This window comes from Talaromyces marneffei, chromosome 2, assembly GCF_009556855.1.
Source record: "Talaromyces marneffei chromosome 2, complete sequence".
Lineage (NCBI taxonomy): Eukaryota > Fungi > Ascomycota > Eurotiomycetes > Eurotiales > Trichocomaceae > Talaromyces > Talaromyces marneffei.
The window spans coordinates 2,942,490-2,964,280 of NC_072349.1; the positions used below are offsets into that span (position 1 = coordinate 2,942,490).

Sequence of the window (21,791 nt, forward strand, 5' to 3'; positions counted from 1 at the left end):
GGCTCGTCGTTTCAGGTGCGAAACACCAAGCTGTTGTCTAGACAGGGATTAGGCAGTGGCTCAACCGTGGAATTGGGATTCGGCCAGAGGTTCTTGATCTCGATATTGCTCAATCACGTCTGGTATGGAATAGAGACTTGGCTTGCCATGTTACATGATGCCTATCTATGAGCTAGCTTTTGGTTTTCTGTATTGCAATTACAGACCGTCCCATCGGCCCATGTAGACCGTTGAACCAGTTGCGAGGATGGATCTGGATACGGGGGAGCAGAAAAATAACAACAACACCAAAAATAATGACCAAAGACCCGTGCAGAGATTGAGCGCTTTTGGTCGCCTGCCCCTCAACGTCATTCGGAAGTAAGCTCTCTACGGGATCCATAAACACAAGAGCTAATCATATACAAATGAACAAGAGCTGACCATGGAATCAATTCAGGGTCCTTTACACGGTCGATGCCAACACGTTTGCCTCCCTCGCCATCTTGAATGAGCAATGGAGGCAAGCGTCAAATGACGCCGAGCTGTATGCACACCACCTCACCCGATGCCCACTCTTCGCAGCATATCATGGTACCGGCACTAGCTCGACAACTACACAGAACCTTGTCCAGTTGAAACGACAGTTCGGCAGAGAGATGCGAAAGAATGTGTTCCAGGCATTTCTACACCCTCGCAAAACGCTGGTCACGTTGATATCAAGCTCGGTTGGGTCGTCAGCAGCACTACCGACAGGTGAGGCAATAAAATTCGAGTTTTCTGCAAATGGCCACATACTGCTTTGCCTCAGCTCCTCTCGAATATTTGTCCTGGATCTAGCCGCACCGGAAATCAAGGTTCTATATGAATTGAAGACTTCGCGCATGCCCCTAGCGGCGACAATCCTCGATGACGGCCGTGTTCTTGCCGTGGTCTCACATCGCCACCAAGTGAACATTTATCACTTATCCAGACATGAAGCCAAACATGTCCAGGTACTGACGTTGAATGATGTCCCACGGGCTCTCGCTCTTGCGCCAAACGGCAGCGTGCTTGGCATCGCATATGATGGGAGCATCGAAGTACACGCACTGGGTGAAGATGTCATACCGACTCCGTGTCGAGCTGTCCGCTGCGGAAGAATTGATACTCTATCATTCTCCCCGGATGGGTCCATGCTTCTTGGCTCATCCCTGGACTGTCCTGATGTCGGCTTTGCCACCATTACAGCCCCATTTCCAACCGACTCCATGGTGGACCTGAGCAATCAGGAGGCTCACATGTGGACTACGCAAATATTATTTCCCGACATAGTCCCTGGTTATAGTTATGTGGCATTATTGCCGAGTCGGATCAGTGGTGATGATGACTGGGTAATGGGCTACGACAACACTCTCAAAATCTTTCGGGCGGTTCGGCCAAAAGAGCCCAGAACTTGTTCGACCTATTTCCCAGGCCCGGCTCCGCAAGAAGGCTCAGAAGAGTTTATGCCTTCTCTCAGCCCTGCTGTTGACCCGAAGGGTGAACTCGTTGCCCTGGCGTTCCGGGGTGGTGGTCTATTTCTTTATGGTCTTCCTGATGATTTGACTGCAACGCCAGTAGAATCAAACGATGCTATTAACTTTACCAGTTCAACTTCTGAAAACACTCAGGAGCACACTAAGACTGTCGTTAAGGGGCCCGGGAAAGGCTTTGACCAGCCATCGCTGTTCATAGGAGGCCGAAAAGTAGCTGATATTCCAGGATTGACTGCCGCTCACTGGGTAGGACGAGGACGCTCTGAGAATAGTGATATATTCTCTCGGCAAAGACTGGTTGCTGTAGCGCCAGGTGGCGTCACCTCTTCTTCGCTTGGGGATGAGACGATACCAGTAGACGGAGGAAGGATATTGATTTTTGATTTTCGACCTTCTATAGAAGACGGCGAAACTGTCGAATTGATAATTGAACTAGGAGTAGAAGTGCCATTGGTGCTCAGAGAGCCTGATGCGAATCTTGAACAAGAAGTGGAGCTTGAGAGAAGGAGAACTCAGCTGCGTCGGGGTGCGACCAATCCACCACGGCCAGAGGTACGGAACTCGCTTACCATACCTGTTCCTCCAATACCAGACATGTCCAGCCAGAGGAGCGAGTCGTCGGCTTCACCGGTCTTGGGTTCTGAAGTTGGCGATGTTACATTGTTTCTGGAAGGACCATACAGCAATACCGCTCCTCGTTCTAGAGATACCCTGCAGCGCGCAGCAACGGCGGCAGCTAGCAATCGAAGGCCTCAGCATGTGGTCCGGGAACCGGAACGCCCTAGAGGACCTGTTTTGCATATTCCTCATGAGAGCGATGCAGACAACTGGGTACCACCCCCACCACCTTATTCTCGAAATCCTGATCAACCTCTCCCCGAACACCTCAGACAACTACTTCTTCCTACGATGACGGCTCCTCCTGGTGGTACAATGGATCAACTACCTCAGCAACCGAGGAGAGCGAGTACAAACGAGGTTGATCGACCTGAAGCAGGTTCCGGTGGCGGTTCTGGTATACTCTCAAGACGTTGGAGTACGCGTAGGCGTACTGTAGATGTACCAGAAGATCCCACAGGACGAGCTCGATTGGCTTTTAGGCCTCGTTCTTTTCATAGAGCAGTAGCTTCTTCAAGCGGTAACCTGCAACCTCCAGCCATGCAGGAACAGATCGCTCAACGCGTACCTTCTCGCGAGAGCGATAGGAACAGACCATCTTCCACAGTACCACGGCAGGGAGTACGAGAATCAATCGATAGCGGGAGTCAAACACTATCTCGAGCGGTCCTCAAGAAGCAACCCAGGAACAGCAAACTCTTCGGCACATTTCGAAAGGCCACCAGCCACGGATCAGTGGCCAGTCAGTCGAACAACGATGAACAACAGCAGTACCTACAAACTCCCAATCTAAGGAGAAACAAGTCGATAATGGGCAACGGCAGATTCTCGCGTTCATCCCCAAACCTTGCCATTGGCGGCAACGGGGCAATAAATCGCATGTCCACGATCTACAGCAACGCCTCGAGATCCGCGGAACAACAAAACAGCGGCGTGCATAGGACCCGGTCTCAATCCGAAGCTGCTCAAATTCCTTCCGCACCATTAACAGAGGAGGCTCTTCAATATGCGCTTGAGCTACAGCACGCCGCAGATGAAAGAAGACTACAAATCCAATCACACAACGAGCCACTCTCAGAACATCAACAACAGCAACAACACCCACAAGCAGCCACCGCAGCCAATGCAGAATGGCAACAACCCAATCCCCTTGACTCCGAAGACTGGCGCGCACGAATAGAAGCATGGAACATGAATACAATCAACGAAGGAAGGAAAAGCAAAGGCAAGAATGCGCGATGCATCGTTATGTAAGAAAGCAATTTGGTTATCCGTGTATATAAATAGTTGTCTTTTTCTGTATGTTTTGAGCGAAGTTTCTTTTTTCCAGTTTGGTTTTTCTTTTCTTTTCTTTTCTTTTCTTTTTTGTTATCATGATTTGAGGTTTGAGTTGTTGCGGTCAATGTTTTTTTATATATTATACCCATGTCTGTCAAATTGATGCGGACAGACCAGAGACTACGTATGGATTCGAGATTGGAAGTTTAGCACATATACCACGTAGTATATAGAACGCAGTACATAGAACGCAGGGATATGTTTCAATCTTTGATAACGCACCTAGGTAGAGTGACTGGATGAAGTTCAAGATAGATCGCTAAAGTCAACTGGTGTACGTACATTGGGCGGCGTATCGAGCGAAGATTTTCAATTCAAAGCTAGCAATGACAAGCACATAACAAGAGCAACTATCAAGCAGGAAGAAACGGTTATATGAGAGACATCAGTCATAAATCAAGTTGGCACTTGAGCAATCAGATCAACCACCTCCTCCACCACCGCATCCACCACCACCTCCTCCCCCTCCACCACAACCACCGCCGCCGCCACCGCCTCCTCCACAGGCACCACTACCACAACCTCCTCCTCCAGCACCGGCACATGCTCCAGATGCAACGGCAGCACCACACGTGCCAGCCGCACAGTTGCCATACGCACCAACATCGCCATTCATACAGGCCGGGTTGCACGGGTACGCACCACCATAGATATACGGATCGGCCATGTAGGGCGCATAGTACGGCATGAAGTACGGATATCCGTATACCATGGGGTAGTATGGATCAATGGACTCGTCGTATGATCTTGACTTGTTATTGCTGTTGCCATTCTTGCCTTGCTTCTGTTCCCGTTTTATGGCCCGACGACGCGATTTATCCCACATTTGACGCAGACGCATAGTCTTGAGCTTTGCATCCGCGTCCGCGTTGGCGGAATTGACACGCACAGCACTATGGGCTGAGATGTGTGGGTTTTTATCTGGCTCCGAGGAGATTTGTGGATCGTCATGTAGGCTTTCGGCGAGGGTCCGGGCACGTCTGGTCGATGATGATGGGACTGATAAAGATGGGTAGAGGTACGATTCTCGCGTGGCTTCGCAGTACCAGCATGTGCATTCACTGTACAGTTCGCCGTTGGTGACTTCCTTGTACTTCTTGGAGGTCCATTGAAAGGCATCCGAGAGTTTGCCTTCGTCGACTTTGTCGTCGTGGTCTATGAAATTTTCGACTCTTAATCGTACTTTGGATGTTTGAGATATGGAATATGCGAAGTATCGTGCTGGGGACATTTGATGTGTATGCCATGCCAAATCAACGTCCAAGGTAGGAACGGCCATTTGGTTGGCATTGGAGATCATGATTTGGAAGAATATGCCGTATTTACGGATCAATCGATCCATAGTGGCTGCGACAGCGGGCGAATGAATCCAGTCGAGGTTGTCCATCTTTTGGATAAACGTGCCCTGCCGAATAACTGCTCCGACCAAATCCAGGCCGAAGATAGAGCTGTTCTCCCAATAGTGAGACATCATGCGTCGAATGGATATTCTTTGCTCCCGTTTCAGTCTATGCGAGTAACGGGAGTTACCATTGATAGTCATCAATACCTTTACGTCGGCCATTAGAGATTCGATGAGTTTTTTAACGCCGGTCATGTCCTGTGCGCTTCCCATGGGCCGGGTGTATTCAGAAACTACACCTTTGCTAGCCTGAATCAAAAGATTCGGGAATGTGTTGTCCTGGGTGTGCCTTGGCAAACCCTCGAGGCTCAGATATGTTCCGGGCATGGGACGATAATTATTCAGTAGATCTTTGACATCCTGGTGGAACCTAGCAACCCTCAGAGCTTGATGGTCATGCTTGAACCTGCAAGCCGAGGACTGGCAGTAAGTCACAAAATCCTTGTCAGCGTACCCAGGACACTTGTCAAAGGGGGCATCTAGGTCGGTTCCAAAATCCCCAAATGTCCAGGCCACTTTTATCGGACACGAGCAGTTGAGACATTTCAATTCCTTTTCTTCGGGGTCGTCTAGATTTTCCCATTGATGTCCGGTATTCTTTGTGAAGTGCTCAATGGCTTCGTCGCCAGGGTTGTAGTCTAGCGTCTTGTTGTCGATGGCAGCGTTGATTAGTTGCCAGGGAAAGTCAGTAGCCCAAGCGCGCATTTTGCCTCCTCGAAGGCAATCCTCTAGATAAGTACGAGGATTCAGCAGGTGCGCATGCCAGACCATGAGAACATCTGTAGACATCCATATTAGCCTTCATTTTATGGTGTCCTTTGGAGATCACTTACCAAGAGGTGGTAGACTCTTTGCCAACCAACTCGACGGAGATGAACTAGTAAGGGCAGGATACTCTTTTGACTGAATCGTAAATATAGTAGGAGTCGCTTCGGACACTGGTATACATTGTGTCCACCAGTCCGTATAACGATCTACCGCTCTGGCCGTATACACGGCCCAGCGCTTCTCCCTAATACGGATAAGAGCCTTGCTTCTCGTTTCCTCTGGGAACTTGCTGGCCTGCGAGTCATGAATTCCGAATAATCCATCAATACTGGAAATGGTTTCTCGCAAGTCGGCTAACGCCGCAAGGAGCTTGAGATGCAGGATACATCGGTCCTTTTCAACTGTTGAGTTTGTTGCGAGGCCTGGGTCAGGAAAGTTGAGGGGTGGGATTTCGACGATGAACTGTTCGTCTTCTTGTTGTTGCTCTTCGTATGTTGGCGGTGCATCTCCGTTGGAAGAAGAGGCATCTTTGATATCTTGCTCTTTCTCGCTTACTTTCCCGCCTTCTTTCGAAAGCATAGGTTTTGCGAGGACTTCTTCAACTGTCATTTTGACGATGTTGAGTCGTTATCATTAAGAGTATAGTATGGGAGTGGGTGATTTAAGAAGACATTGTTTGTTAGGTAATTGGAATCGAGGAAGGAAGCAAGTTACTCGGTGGTTCACCTTCGTATATATACTCGATGACTTACTTTATAATAACTGTATTCGGCCGGCCAATGAAAGCAACGGTTTAACGAGCGAGCTTCGTTGGGCGTTCTTCTCGTATGGACATTGCCCCATGAGGGATAATGGACCGAGAGCAAGGATGATGCTAAGCCTCCTCGTATGTACTCCGTACTCCGTATCTTGTGGGGGATAATTGAATTGGGGCCCGGGCGTTTAAGTTAGTACCTGTTAGTACTACTACTCTGTGTGATGACAGATATGTATTGCTCGGTTGCATTTTGTCGCACGTCAAGGACACATTTTCCTAGATAGGAAGAGATGGTCTTTGCACGAATCAGTGTTGGTGGTTCAGATATTCTACATGCTGCATAGTCCGTGGCCATGCCCTCCATGACAAGCATTCGTTGAGGATTCAAGCATTGAGAGATGGATACTACTATGGAGTACAGGCCATCTGAGTCTTTATTGTCCTGTCCAATCACAACGGCAATTCTCAGCTGAAGCCGATCGCCTCATCATAAGAGCCGCGGAATGCCACGGCGTCCCATTTGGGAAAGCTTCCAGAATGTTGATCATCTGACGAGTCGGAGCAGCATGTTGATTGTGTACATGATTCAGTGATGCTATATCTATCGTTACTCTCATTGGTCTTGACGCGAAAGTGTCAATCTCCAGAGTCAGCCTCGTCCTGCCTGCTGGCAAGACGGCTGGCGGGTGGGGGGAGCCGGCCAATCACGTGAGGAATTGAGGAATACGAGATGCATGCCTCAGGTGTCATTTCTGCCTTACACGATCCCAGAGTACACGTCACATGATCCATCCCCGAAACCGGCAATCCCCACTTGCCGAGTGTCCTGTTCCAGCGCTGTCTCGAAAATACTACGGAAAAAAGAAAAAAAAGAAAAAAGAAAGGAGAAAAGAGAAAAGGAGCGCAGAGAGGAAAGCAGCTCTAGCGGCTAGCAGATAGTGGGGTGGTATCGTCTAACACTAACTAAGCCCACGCGCTAGATCGTCGTATGACCGCCTAAACCTTTTTTTCCAGGCTCGGTTCAAGCCAATTCAGGCACACCCAGAGGATTTTCTCGCGATCCAAATTCGAAACTTTGCGACATCGGACGTAGCTGCACGTGCTGAGCGAAACGAAAAACAACACCAACCTATCGGCAACTTACACTAAAATTCCTAATATATCCTGTTTCGATAAACAAGCCCTGCGCATAGCCGCGGGCCAGCCAGAGTGGCGGCGCACGGGGTGACGAGCGGCATCGGAGGGGGAGGGGCCATAGGGGTTGGCCAGATGTCGAATGAATCTCAGAATGCCACGCCATTGACCAGCCCTGTTCGCATTAATGCAAAGATACATTCTGGTGCCTCGGGGTTAGCGGGAAGGAAGCGCAACGGTGCTGGCGCTGGACTCGATAGCTCGCCGGGTAGTGTCGACGAGATTGACGATGGTGATCAGCATGAGGAGAGGAAGCGGCAGCCTGTTAAGAGGGCGTGCAATGAGTGTCGTCAACAAAAGGTACGTACTTGCTTGTCATGTCATTGTGTACGTCGTGAGCTTTCGTACTAAATTGTTTCCTATAGCTCCGCTGCGATGTGATCCAAGAACCCTTCATGGACTGCTCCCGTTGCCGTCGGCTCAAACTCGAATGCAAAATCGAATCCAACTTCAAGCGAGTCGGAAAACGGAGTCGCAATGCTGAGATGGAAAGGGAAATAATCGAGTTGAGGAGACAAATTGCAAATGCCAACGCGACAAATGCTTCGTTCAAGTCACAGGTGACTCCAGTCAAGCAAGATGCTTCTGCCATCTCGACACCGTTAAGCGGAGCGATGTATCAGACTCCAACTCCGCTATCGACGGATCAGTACATGGGCTCACACGAAGCGGTTGCTTCTTTGTTAGACTTGAGGTCTGGGTTTGATGGGCAAAACTACATGCGATCTGGCAGCCATCAGTTCAAGAGGATCGAGGACGTTATGGTGGCAACAGACCGGATTAATGAATTATTCAACCTGTAGGTATGATCACGTTGAACGACTACTTCATCACGCTGATTCGATGCAGATTCTTCACCTTCTATCATCCCTATCTTCCGTTCCTCGATCGCGAGGTCACACCCGAAGAGTACTATACAACTTCGCCACTTCTCTTCTGGATGATCATCAGCGTAGGCGCACGCCGATACCAGACCGATGCTCAGCTCTTGAACTCGTTGGCCGGTCCGGTGACACGTCTTGTTTGGAGCACAATTGCCGACATTCCTCAGAGCTTCCACGCCGTCAAAGCGCTGTGCTTGCTTTGCACATGGCCGTTCCCGACAAGTAGTACGTCGACTGATCCGACATTCATGCTGTCCGGCCTGATGGTTCACGTTGCGATGCAGTTGGGCCTCCACCGACCTTCCCATACACAGGACTTTTCCAAATTTCGAGTTGAGCTTATTGAGTCAGAACTTCGAGACAAAGTCCGAACGTGGGCTATTTGTAATGTAGTAGCACAAAGGTAAGTCGGTTTTCTTTCCGCTGACGCTGATTGATACTAATTGCTTAGGGTTGCTACCGGCTACGGACAACCTCCTTCAACGCTATACGACTGGACGTTAGGTGCTAGCGAACTTATCGATGTCAACTTTCAGCTACCTCGAGAGATCAAATCTCGGTTGCAGATAGAAATGTTTGTTGACAAAGTTACAAAGGCCTTGTATAACAACCGGAGGAACCCCGTAGGCTTGGCTGAGGATGGTGAAAGATCGTCCCTTATGTCATTCTTGACTCGTGATTATGAGGAATTGGAGGATCAATTGAAGCCTGAGAACGATGGTAAGTCTGTCTATGATGTGCAAAGGGAAGATAAGTAGTATTGACTTTGCTAGTCATCACGGATCTTTATTTGAGAGCAGCCAATCTCCATCTGCAGTTGTGTTCTTTCTTTGACGACCCTTCGTCGCAAGGATATCGAGAGCGACTCCTTAGATTGCATTCAGCGACTTGCAATTTCTTGGAATCGGCATTGAACCTAGAAACAAACGTTGGCCCCGTGCTTGCCTACACACCGTATTACATTTACCAGATGATGCTCGCGGCGGGATTTACTCTGATGAAGCTCTGCAAGAGTTTCTTCTCAGCCCATATAGACCTGGAGTATACGAAGAGGCTATTTAATCGAACCATCTGGTCCATCCGGGCAATATCGGTTTCTAACAACGACTTACCTCAGCGACTGACCGAAGTCATGACCCAAATGTGGAAACAAGGGGGCGCTCCCACACCACGACCGGCTTCTGCATCGTCAGAAATTGACGATCAACTACAACTCAAGGTGCGATGTCGGATGAGTATGTCGCTGGTTTATGATTCTGTCTGGCGTTGGCGAGAGGACGCTTTGGCCAAGGGCCGGAATATCGAAGGTTTGTCTTCACCTTATTTTCGCACGTTTTTTAAAGACACTGACAGACTTGCAATAGCCTCTCTCAAAAACCCTACCGACCCCGATTCAAATGGCGACACAACAGGCTCGGCCCTCGGCCCTCGCGCCTCATCAACTACACCAGGAGTAACCGGTGATCCCAGCCTAGCACCTGCGCCACCACTGCCACACGGTCTGTCATTATCCTCATCTTCAACTGGGGTCAACAACCTGCCTAGTTCTGCAGTGAGTGGGTTCGTGGAACCTAATTACGAGGTCTTTGATCCTCTGAACTGGCTTCTAGATGGACTGGTTGATTTTCCGTATACAATGCCGATGCAAGGTATGGAATCGCAGGGGATGGTTTGACAAGTCAGGCCGTAGCCAGTTCCGATACATACCTTTGCTTCCTGGCAGTTGATTTGAACATATTACTGCTGGGCAGACAATTCACTTTCTGCAATTCAACGGTAGACTTGATGTTGCCATTGTTTTACGACGTTATGTAGCTATGTTTGTGTAGATTTCTGCCTTCTATTTTTATTTGTCGTCGGTGTATAGTCGCTCAATCGAATACCCTGGTAGGGTTTACTAGTGGGAAAGGTCTATGTGGGGAACCGTCAACCCACAGTTTATTTATTTAACCTTAGATCATATCCGTTCTCCTCTGCTTTAACGCAATTCTACGTACTTCATAGTTCGCCAAATTAGATTCCAGTCATGGGATCGTCAAATGCCCTGAAAGGCAAAAATACAAACCCAAGAAGAAAACGCCTTATCCCGCGCAAACGCGGCCTCTTACCTGTCTCAACCTCAACCTCAGCCTCAACTTCAACATCAGCCTCAAATCCGACGTCATCTATATCGACAAGAACAAAAGCCCACAAAACAATAAATCCAAGCGCCGTCCCAGCAATCATCCAACTTCAGAGACCGGTCTTCTCATCTTTGAGAGTGTCAACTGCAGGAGATGAGGGCAAGAGAGACGAGGAGTGCGGCAGAAGTCGATACACCACCGGCTTAGATGATGAAGATATTAATATTAACAAAGTAATCCGCATCGAATTCGATTCTTCGCAAGCTCCTCAGCCCTTTTTAGAGCCGGAGCTGCTACAAAGAATCATTGAATGGAGGCGCCAGAAGAAGCAGAAAGACGATGAAGATGAAAAAGACGAGATAAGGGATATTCTAGCAGAATCGAATACACAGCGAGAAGTTCACAGAAGAGCAGCACAGACTGACTACGGTAGTATGGCGATTAGAGATCGAATGAATGTCAGGAAAAGGAGGTGATCTGATGAGTCGATCGATCTAGACTCTTAATACAGACGAAAAGGCTACGGAGATCGATCGGATCGCGGAAAAGTGAAATACCCAATCACATCAGCGCGTTGTCCACGATGACAAACAATACTATTATTTTTTTTTTCTATTTTATTTTAATTTATATCTTTCTTTGATTCACTTTTAACATTGAAAGTGTCATGAATTAAAGGAATGATCATATCTGGTTTGCGATCATTCTCTTTGCCAGTGCTTCGCTCAACTACCTCGCTGTCTACGGAGGCATCATCAATTCTATCATCTCATCTCACGACCTACTACACCACACAGATGGCACAAAGCGAAAATCACAAAATGGCGCATCTTCTTCAACCGTCAAACAGACCAATTCCTCTCAATCAAATGGATCAAGACAAAACACTGACATCAACACCCCTCATCCCGGCGCCCAACAAGCCGAAGATTTCGGTATTGTCCTCCGCGAATTCTACCCCCCAGAAATGAGCAACGCGCGCTGCGAAGCATACAACAACGGCACTCTGGAACGGCCCATAGACACACTCAACAGAGCCTACGCAGAGACCGACCAGACCCGGAAAGACATCAAGCCGCGCAACGCGGTTTTGCATTGGTTCAAGGGTGATTTGCGACTCAAGGACAACCGAGCGCTAACGATGGCGTCTGAGTTGGCTGCAAAGAACAATATAGTCCGTTGGTATGCATGTATATCAACTCGCCACAGGATTTGACAGCTCATTTAATTAGTCCAGCCCGCGTGGATTTTACGCTTCGCAATTTGAAGGTGCTCCAACAAAAGCTGGATAACCTTGATATCCCGCTGTATATGGAGACGCAAGAACAGCGCCGAAATGTGCCCGGACGAATTGCGGAGTTGTGTGAACGGTGGGGCGCTAGTCATCTCTTTGCCAATATCGAGTATGAAGTCGATGAACTGAGAAGAAAGGCGAAGCTTGTGCGGTTGTTTGCTGATAAAGGCGTTGCGTTTGAAACTAGGTGGTTGAACATGCGAAGAGCAGGGATAGGGCGCTGAAGCAGTATAAGGAGGGCATTGAGCGGGATAAACCTTGGATCTTGTTTCTCGAGTCTAAGCAAGAGTACATATATGCTCTCTTAATTGATGATCTTCTAGATCAGTTCTTCCCTCCCAGACTGAGGGTATGATATCCAACACCAGCTCCATATGGCACATCCCATCCCATATCCCACAATGAATGGCTGCGTAGTCGGAATATGCCGAATAATACCTATTATCACTCAATAACTACAGCCTGCTATTCAATACAGTGAATATTCAATACTGTACAGCGTCCCAGCCGTGTGGGTTCAGTGGACCGTGCCACCGCCGACAAAACAAGGCCAGGAGAAGATGACATCATTAATATTAGGGCGCTTTTGCCGTGAGTATTTCCGTACGGAGTAATTTCTACATGTGGCCGTGCGCCAAGAGCTGGGCTTTCTGGGTTTGCCCCCTCCCCTTGGTCACTTCCTATATTAAAAATGTATATATATGTATCTCTATATTCATTTTCATATCCCGTAGTTTGACTCGAGGTCGCTCTAGACAGTAAGCAGCGCCAAAAAAACGGCGCATTGGGGATCATAGTACAGACAGAGAGGAAAGGTTGAAAAAAGGGCTGCAGGCGTCAAGCCACCCGATGGATGGTTTGCTTGGCGTTTGGGCGACCCGCTTGACAACGCTGTATGATTGGGCGGTGTAAACTAAGCTAACTACTCCGTACGGAGTAATTTACCGTGCAATACGAGATCAAATTCAAAATTCAAAATTTCGGTCAGATAATACATGCTTACTCGTGTGTTGTGTGCTTGCTCGTGCTTGTTGGGTGTGTTATGTATAAGGCCAGTAGACTCTTAAGATATGTGCACTAACCCTGTCGAGCCGAATGCATCTCAGATTCTCAATACACACACACACACACACACACACATATGCCAGATGGGGTCAAATACGAGATTGGGGTAAACCCACTGATCATTTCCACGACCCACCGATTAGACAGCCAAAAACATGGAAAGAAAGTCAAAGAACATTGAAAGCACATCGCGCATTGGCTGAGCTGTTTCGGTAATATTATTTTCCATTCTGCGCTTTTTGTCCGATGTCGAATCGGCACGGCTGAAGCCGGTCCGCTTATTGATTCGTTTGAATAGGATGGGATAAAAAGAGTCGCTACATTGGTAGGGTAGTCGATCAATCAATGATCGCGTGGGATGGGTTGGAGAGAGCGAGAGAGGAAAAAGTTTTCACTGGTTGCGGTCGAGTGTAACTATATAAGACGTGGTTGTCTCCTTGCCGATGGTCTCAGACATTCCGATTTGAGTGCCCCTTCCTTTTTGTGACAACCTCAGCTTTTTTTCCCCCCCAATCATTCTGCTTGCCACTGTCCTGTATATATCCGATACACAACATCTGTGTAGAAGATTTGGCTGTGCTTACTGCCCCTTCTCACAAACAATCGTCAACTCATCCATTGCTTTACCAGTTAGAACATTGGGTAGCATCAACAGATCGAACCTGTGCATACAAGTACACACTACATAGAAGAAGAAAAGATCTTTCTAGTGACTGTATACTTGACTCTCTTGCTCTTGCCACTATCGCCTGTCTATCACCCACTGCGCCGGTCCTCCATCACTTTCTAGAAAAATTCACAATGATAGCCTGGATCAACCCCTTCACGCGCCATGACCGGCAGGAATTCCTCGGCGTCGTGATTCCCCTATCACAAGCGACTCGCTTCCAACACCTGAACCCCGTTACCTCCAACTCGGAAACCTCCCACAATATACCAAAGGACGTCGAAGACAAGGATACAGACAAGCTTGATCGCATCGGGTCTGAAGAAAATGGCGCTGCCTCAAACCCGGAGTATAGCCACCAGACCATTGAAGCCATTCGCGCTGAGGTCGAGTCTGAAATTTCGACGTCCGGACATGATACTGCTTATGACCGTATGTTTTTGTGTTTTTTTTTTGTCTCTCTTTCTTTCTATTTGTCTCGTAGCTCTTTCCGAGTCGGATGCGACATGTCCTATGTGCTTGATTAGCCAATGGAGACGTCTCATAGATTGCTGGAACCCTTATAAGAGAATCAAAGATCAGATCTAACGTTTTTATAGGAAAGGCTAAAGTTATTAACTTGGCTATTCAGGATATTGGAATGGGCCGCTATCAGTGGCAGCTATTCATTCTGTGTGGATTTGGCTGGTTCGCGGACAAGTATGTTTTCCCACCTTCGCTTCTTTCAGATGTTTTCAGGCTAACAAGGTGCCCAGTCTCTGGCTTCAGGTAATATGATCTAATCTTCAGATTGATTTCATATACTGACGTTATCAGGGCATTGCATTGACCTTGAATCAAGTGTCTCAAGAATTCGGCATCTCCGACACCCATGTACGCTTTACGACAGCTGCTTTGTTCATCGGTCTATGTCTCGGCGCTTCCTTTTGGGGCATCGCTTCTGACGTCGTCGGACGCCGCTTCGCCTTCAACATGACTCTTTTCATCTGCGGTATCTTTGGTATCTTCATTGCAGCAAGTCCTACTTGGATTGGTGTCTGTGGTCTGGCCGCCGCGATGGGTCTTGGCGTTGGTGGAAATCTGCCCGTTGATGGTGCTCTCTTCCTCGAGTTTCTACCTTTCGAGTCCGGTAATCTGCTCACATTGCTGAGTGTTTGGTGGCCTGTAGGACAATTGGTGGGAAGGTATGTCCACGTCGTCCTGGGGGAAAAAAAATATTTAGTCATACTAAGGAGGTTACAGTCTCATTGCATGGGGATTCATCCCTAATTACAGCTGCGAGGCTGGTCTGCCAGCTTGTTCGGCCGTAGCTGCTGGAGAAGCCTGCTGTCGTAGAGAAGACAACATGGGCTGGCGATACTTGTGTCTCACCTTGGGAGCTATCACGTTGGCCATGTTTGTTTGCCGCTTTTTCTTGTTCCATCTTTACGAATCTCCCAAGTTTTTGCTTTCTCGTGGCCGTCAGGAGGAGGCCGTAAGAACAGTTCATGCTATTGCTTACAAGAACAAGGCCAAGACATGGCTTACCGTCGACATCCTCAACGAGATTGGAGGCCACCCAGGCGACGGCGATGACGCAAAACTCACCCGTTTCGAGATCATCAAACGTTCTCTCTCGAAGTTTTCTGCCGAGCGCCTATATCCCCTGTTCCATACCAAGAGACTAGGCATCACTACTGTACTTCTCTGGTTCTGCTGGGCTACTATCGGAATGGGATACCCTCTCTTCAACGCTTTCTTGCCACAATACCTTGCTCACGCAGGATCTGGCACTGTCACGCCAATTAACATCACATACCGAAACTATGCCATCACCTCGATTGTTGGTGTTCCCGGCTCAATCATCGGCTGCTATACCGTCAATATCAAATACATTGGTCGCAAGGGCACCATGGCAATCGCAACTATGTTTACTGGTATCATCCTATTCTGCTTCACGGTCTCCAACGACTCCAACATCCAACTACTCTGTAGCTCTTTGGAATCTTTCTTCCAGAATATCATGTACGGCGTCCTATACGCATACACACCCGAGGTCTTTCCCGCACCGAACCGTGGATCCGGAACCGGTATCGCCAGTTTCTTCAACAGGTTGTGTGGTGTCATGGCTCCGATTGTGGCGATTTATGGTGCGAAGAATAATGCAAGTGCCCCTGTTTATGCTTCGGGAGGTCTGATTTTGGCGGCTTTTGGTGCAATGGTGTTTTTGCCTATTGAGACGAGGGGGAAGCAGACCTTATAAGTGATTCCAATGCTGGCATGAATCCCATACAAGGCAACTCTATTGGATGGGTTGTTGTATATATATCGATCCTAGGTTTAGAAAAGTACATGAGATACCTTTTTTCTTTTCTATATTCTTAAAATATCTTCTTGAGAAGGGTAAATACCTAGGTAGTGCCGAAACAGGCAGTCATCCGGAGCATCTTTACATGACATATGGGATATATCATCGATGTACTATTGAATGCGTTTATTCAATAACCTAATATTGTTGAAATGGTTGATGTCAGACTGTGTAATTCTCTCGATGACGCCTAGTGCTGCCTATGTTGATATCAGTAGTTACCTAATGTTACCTACTAGCCCACCCTCACAATAAGATTAAGAGAAGATTGTGGAAAACCTTGCATTTCACTTATCACATCTTTTCTAAATCTTTCGTCCAAAGTCAAGTCAATAGGAGAAAAACGAAACGAATCATCCCGAAAATGGCGAGTGTCTCCGATACAGAAGACGGTTGGGCGACCCTTTACGAAATATCGGCCTCGTCTGACGACGAATCTAGTGAGGAGGGTTTGGAACAATCGACGTCAGACCTCCAGTCCAGAGTTGATGCTCTGCTAGAAAAAATGGACCTTCTACAACTCCAGATCAGGCTCAAGAATGGCTCCATTCAATCCTTGACGGGTCGTTTGGAGGTCTTGGAGACCGTCGACCGAAAGGTAGCACAGCTGCAGCCCGATGTCTTCGCAATGCAAGATGCCTTTCAGGATACAGAAATTCAGAATAAGGTGTGCAAATCTTCCATAAATGTCTTGGCGGATATTGTGAAGAGTGTGGAGGACAACGCCAAGCGTCTTGAGCAGGGGAATCCAGATCGCATCGGAATCGAAGGAGAGATTGCAGAAGTTCACTCCAGATTGGATGCTGCGCAAATTGATAAGAAGGGTCTACAGAGCCAAATCAGGCTCAATAAAGGCTCCGTAAGATCCTTGGAGAGACGTTTGAATGCCCTAGAGACGAATCGTGTGGACGCCCTAGAGGCGAGCGTCGAGCGAGTCGAACGAGAGAACCATGAGCTCTTCGAACGGGAATATGATCGCATCAGCGCTGCAGAGAGTGATGTCAGGGCCCTCGGAGAGGCGACTTATGATCGTTACAGTCAGGCGATAGATCGTGTGACATGCTTGGAGGCCAACGTTGAGCGCCTCGAACAAGATGCCAAAGACCGCATCGACGGTGGACTGGCGGTAGCAGAGTTTCAGTCCAAAGTTGAAGCTATAGAAGATGACAGGAAGCTGCTACAAAGCCAAATTAGGCTCAACAAAGGCTCCATGGTATCCTTGGCGGGTCGTGTTAAAGGCCTAGAGTCCTCGGTCGAGCACCACAGAGAGGAGAAAAATCGCGTGGACAGTTTGGAGTCTGATATGGAAGATCTCATTCAAGTGACTCTGCAGCGTGTCAAACGCGAGAATAAAGCCCGTATGGACAACCTTGAACTTCAAAATCAGGCTCTCCAAGACGCTCTAGGCCAGGCCCAGAGGATCATTGAAGGGCTCCACATTGGTATACAGACTGCTCTTGGGCAAATCAACACTGATCTCAGCGGACTAAAGCAGAGGGTGGAAATGTTGGAAAGTTCGAAACGGGACGGCGATTCTGTGTATACCATCACCACGTCGATGCAAGAGAACCGGTTTCGAAACCTGGAGGCGCGGGTGGATGGGTTGCAGAGTAATGGCTATCCGCATCCGAACAATCAGTATTTGAATGTCCCGTACGGAACGGCTTATTTTGTGCCATCGTACGTGAATAACTCTGTACGAAGATGAAAAGGCTAGAATGTTCGATGATACCCCCCCCCCCCTAGTGGCTCTCTTATAGCTATAGATATGTCCTTTCAATAGACTATTGCTTGACTAAAATGTACATCCTCTAACTATCCTAAGCAAACAACTTATCCACAAAAGTAGTCTTCTTCCCCTCCTGACCAATCTCATACACAACCTCATAATCATCAATCTCCTCCTTTAATCCACCAAGACTCAAATCCGCTGTTCCAGGCCGGACATATTTGGTTCTGAAGATCAACTTCCAGCCCACGAACAAAATGATAAAGAATCCAATCATGCCGTAATCGAGGAAGAACCACATTATGCTCCATCTTCCCGTTAGGAAGACATCATATCCGCCGGCAAGAAGCATGAATAGCGTTCCGCCCATGGCTAGGTAGGAGGTATATGGTTGGAAGCGTCCCTTGTAGGCAAGAGTATCACGAGAGATGCCCTGTTTCTTGAGCGAGGAGTAGAAATGGCGATATGTGAATGCCGTAAAACCGTAGTTGATCATTTGGCAGCACGTTACGAGATCAACGAGGTAGGTCATTACTTCTGCAGAGGAGCTGTTGACCTGCAAGAAGGCGAGGAGACAGAATAATATAGAGATGGCAAGGGCCCAGATGGGGACACCTTTCTTTGTGCAGTAGGATAGGACTTTTGGTGCGTGGCCCGAGATGGACATTCCGTGTAGGGTTCGGGTTGCGGTGAAAAGGAGACCGTTGCCGGCGCTGAAGATGGATGTCATGATAAGTGCGTTTACGATGTGAGGCAAGACGTGGATTTGTAGTCGTTGCATGGCGATGACATATGGTCTAATTTCACTATCAGATCGAAAGTCGAGAAAAAAAAGTTTACAGGGGCGAGAAACTTACGATGCTGCACCTGTACCGGAGCCAGAGACGGTGCCTCCTAGAATACCAAGGAGAGTTGAATCATTGTACGGGATGACAATGCCCATGCAGAGTGAAGATCCGACGAAGAAGACAAGGATACGCCAGACGAAAGAGCGGAAAGCCGGAGGTAGGACCTTTCGAGGATTCTCCGTTTCGGCGGCGACCATTGAAATGTATTCGGGGCCGGTAATCCTGACAAGGTATATTAGCTCTCACAAATCTCCAGGTGAAATTAAAAAGTGGAAAGAAAAGATTACTCACGAGAAACTGGCTTGGTACATGCACGACAATATCCCTAAAAACCTGCCCGTGTTTCCTGTAGAAAAGTGCTCTACAAACGCACCAGGCTTATCCCAATATCTGAAGCCGTACCGATCATGAATTGGGTTCCCACCCAGCATGGTAATAAAGGTGAAACAGAACAAGCCTATCATCAAAATCACCTTGAAGATCGACAGATAAAACTCTGCCACACCAAAATATCGGACGCTGACAACATTCAGCAGCGCATAAATCACTATCATGGCCACAATGATAGCTTCAACAGGGACTTTGTCCGTCCAAAAGGTGATCATGATGTTCATCGCGACGATTTCAAAGGGGACGAGAAATGCCATGTTGAGGAAAAAGTTCCATGCCATGGCGAACCCTAACGCGTCGTCGACCCATTCTGTGCCGAAACGGATGAAGGGTGATGGTACAGGCATGTATGTCACCATTTCAGCGAAACACTCGTTTACAGCCCACATGACAAGGCCCCAGATCAGGAAGGCGATGAAGAGCCCGGCTGGGCCGCCTTTGGGGAGGGAAGAGGCTATTTGCACATAAAGAGCTGAAGGCCGTATAAATTAGATTCAGTCGAGTTTGATACCGAGGAAAATGGGGTATGACTTACAAGTACCAATAGCGCCGCCAATGGCAAAAAGCTGAACCTCTCTTCCCCTCAGCTTACGATGTAGGGCTTGCGATCCAGCAGTGACGTTGGATACGGATCCCGTAGCCGCTGCATCGCCATCACTGGGTGGTAAAGAGGAATCACTATTCGCACCCTTGGATGTTGAAAACGGCCCCTTTTCGGAGTACGTTGCGTTTGTCGACATTTTGTCCCGGCTGTGTCAAAGACCAGCATAAAGGGAAAAATGATGGGATGGAAAAATCAAGCCCAATGAGTTATCATGGATCATGAAGAATTCAGGTATATATCTATGTATATTATGATACCGAGGCAGGGGTGAACACCAATACGAGCATTTTGGGGCAAATAAGATAACTAAGCTTATCCTGTCGAGCCATCGTTATCATGGCGTCGGTCTGTCCGATAGTGATGATTTAGTATGGCAGCCTAGCAACGATTTCATATCTTCATAGCTTAGCCCAGCCTTTCTAGACTTAAAGCTTATCGTAATCTGCACGCATATTTTTCATAAAGATCTAGATTCTGGAAAGTCGAATCCTTTACGTGTAGGTATGAAACAGACTTGATTCAGTTTCATCGATCAAGATGTTGCTGTTTAACCCTACCGGATAGCTCTAGGATAAGGACTCTCCACCAAGAGGCTAGAGCATTGATGAATGGTAATTAGGCACAAGGATCGCAAAATAGTTCGAATGGGATATATATGGGAAGAAAATGCATTGTATAAATTATACTGGACGGGCCTGACTACGTACCTGAGTCAAGGTATGATAGTAAACCCCAATCTACACAAGAAAGCAATGTCTAGCTACCGGTAAGTGTCGGCCGGGCCGACAAAGTCTTCTACTTGCATGACTCTACGGTCATAACTAAGGATGAAGACGAATGACAAAACAAGAAGTCATTAGATATTTTAGCTTCAAATTTTATGTACTTTCAGTGGGGAGATTTTGTCCGTCCCAACGAACCAAGGGGAGTTTTTCACGGCTAATTCTTGAAATCACCCTTTGACAGGAATTCTTCATATCGGTAATGTGGTTGGAACTCCACATATAGAGTCTCCTATATTATGTATCAGCTGGAAGGTCTCGAGCGCGGAAGATGAAAAGGGGCTACATACCGGCGTAGAGGCCATCTTATAATTATAAGCCGCTTCCTCGTCGCTCACGATTCGCTTCTCAAATCCAGTCCGGTCAGCCAACAATTGAACCTTGCAACTTCGCTCCATAAGACAGAAAAGGAACGCGGCCTCATCCACAGTCTGTCCCACGGTAAGAAGACCATGATTCATCAAAATTGAGGCCTTGCCGGTTCCCAAACTTTTAGCAATCTTCTCTCCCTCCGACGACTCGTTCGCAATACCACCGTAGTCCGAGTAGACGGAATGAGCCTTATAGAAATAGCAAACATCCTGATTTATCATCTCAAGGGGTCTTGCGAATGCCGACCAAGCACGGCCATGGACTGAGTGTGTGTGGCAGATGGCGTGTACATCTTTTCGTGATTTATGCACTGCAGAATGGATCTGGAAGCCAGCAGCGTTGATTGAGCCTTCGGTGTTACCGCCGATAACCTCACCATCTAGGTTCACGCAGATCATATCGCTAGCCTTCAACATTCCAAAATGCACAGCGAGAGGGTTGATCCAAAACCGATCCTCGAACTCCGGGTCTCGTACGCTGATATGTCCTGATATACCTATAAAACAATGAGGCTAGAGGCCTTTTGAATTCAGTTCCTTTGGATGCATACCTTCCGCGTATCCCTCGCGAGCAAAGACACGGAATGCGCCGGCCATATGCTCTAACTGCCACTGACGCTTTTCGGCGTATGAATCAAAAACCGGAATGCCCGGGAGGGCCTTGCCGTTGTGAGCCATGGCAGCCATAACGTCGACATCTTTTATCTCGGTTGACTTGACGGGTATGGGCTGAATAGTCGTTTCAGGGGTCGCGCTGGGTGCCATATTGACAAAATTATGCGTAATTGAGTGAGAATAGATTAAGTAAACGGCGGTTGTAACTATATTGTGATACTTTGAATAATTTACAAAGTCAGAAAAGAAGCAAGCCTGTAAGTTTTGAAAGATGATTGAGATAGAGAGGGGTGCTTGATTAGGGCTAATGATCAGGCATTATTTACTATGTCGGACCATCCGACTCATCGGTTCGGTGTTGCCGGCGGCGTCGACTTCCAGAGACAACACGCGGGGTATGCATGCATATCTGAAGAGCAACTTACAAAATACGAAAGAAATAACAATATTTAGTAATTAGGAGAGAACGGAATCGTCAAAGTCAAATAGGGTGATTGAC

The 21,791-nt window shown here is 47.8% G+C and overlaps 8 protein-coding genes across 8 annotated transcripts; 5 read left to right on the forward strand and 3 right to left on the reverse strand.

Annotated features, from left to right (window-relative positions):
- Positions 1-247: 247 nt before the first annotated feature.
- Positions 248-3,368, forward strand: EYB26_003423 (uncharacterized protein; the record flags this gene model as incomplete). Its single annotated transcript, XM_054262724.1, has 2 exons — positions 248-360; positions 440-3,368. The coding sequence occupies 2 exons, from the start codon at positions 248-250 to the stop codon at positions 3,366-3,368; spliced, it is 3,042 nt and encodes a 1,013-aa protein (XP_054118699.1).
- Positions 3,369-3,873: 505 nt separating this feature from the next.
- On the reverse strand, positions 3,874-6,231 carry EYB26_003424 (uncharacterized protein; the record flags this gene model as incomplete). Its single annotated transcript, XM_054262725.1, has 2 exons — positions 3,874-5,633; positions 5,688-6,231. 2 exons carry the CDS (start codon positions 6,229-6,231, stop codon positions 3,874-3,876), a joined length of 2,304 nt encoding a protein of 767 aa, XP_054118700.1.
- Positions 6,232-7,648: 1,417 nt separating this feature from the next.
- EYB26_003425 (uncharacterized protein) lies at positions 7,649-10,132 on the forward strand (the record flags this gene model as incomplete). Its single annotated transcript, XM_054262726.1, has 6 exons — positions 7,649-7,873; positions 7,939-8,372; positions 8,423-8,860; positions 8,909-9,177; positions 9,231-9,764; positions 9,822-10,132. 6 exons carry the CDS (start codon positions 7,649-7,651, stop codon positions 10,130-10,132), a joined length of 2,211 nt encoding a protein of 736 aa, XP_054118701.1.
- A 351-nt stretch (positions 10,133-10,483) lies between these two features.
- On the forward strand, positions 10,484-12,098 carry EYB26_003426 (uncharacterized protein; the record flags this gene model as incomplete). Its single annotated transcript, XM_054262727.1, has 3 exons — positions 10,484-11,052; positions 11,259-11,762; positions 11,813-12,098. 3 exons carry the CDS (start codon positions 10,484-10,486, stop codon positions 12,096-12,098), a joined length of 1,359 nt encoding a protein of 452 aa, XP_054118702.1.
- Positions 12,099-13,740: 1,642 nt separating this feature from the next.
- On the forward strand, positions 13,741-15,848 carry EYB26_003427 (uncharacterized protein; the record flags this gene model as incomplete). The annotated part of the gene is made up of 5 exons (XM_054262728.1): positions 13,741-14,038; positions 14,206-14,305; positions 14,362-14,374; positions 14,423-14,790; positions 14,849-15,848. The coding sequence occupies 5 exons, from the start codon at positions 13,741-13,743 to the stop codon at positions 15,846-15,848; spliced, it is 1,779 nt and encodes a 592-aa protein (XP_054118703.1).
- Positions 15,849-16,317: 469 nt separating this feature from the next.
- Positions 16,318-17,661, forward strand: EYB26_003428 (uncharacterized protein; the record flags this gene model as incomplete). The annotated part of the gene is made up of 1 exon (XM_054262729.1): positions 16,318-17,661. One exon carries the CDS (start codon positions 16,318-16,320, stop codon positions 17,659-17,661), a length of 1,344 nt encoding a protein of 447 aa, XP_054118704.1.
- A 112-nt stretch (positions 17,662-17,773) lies between these two features.
- Positions 17,774-19,660, reverse strand: EYB26_003429 (uncharacterized protein; the record flags this gene model as incomplete). The annotated part of the gene is made up of 4 exons (XM_054262730.1): positions 17,774-18,479; positions 18,540-18,752; positions 18,822-19,392; positions 19,456-19,660. The coding sequence occupies 4 exons, from the start codon at positions 19,658-19,660 to the stop codon at positions 17,774-17,776; spliced, it is 1,695 nt and encodes a 564-aa protein (XP_054118705.1).
- Positions 19,661-20,463: 803 nt separating this feature from the next.
- Positions 20,464-21,442, reverse strand: EYB26_003430 (uncharacterized protein; the record flags this gene model as incomplete). The annotated part of the gene is made up of 3 exons (XM_054262731.1): positions 20,464-20,538; positions 20,597-21,174; positions 21,229-21,442. 3 exons carry the CDS (start codon positions 21,440-21,442, stop codon positions 20,464-20,466), a joined length of 867 nt encoding a protein of 288 aa, XP_054118706.1.
- Positions 21,443-21,791: the final 349 nt, after the last annotated feature.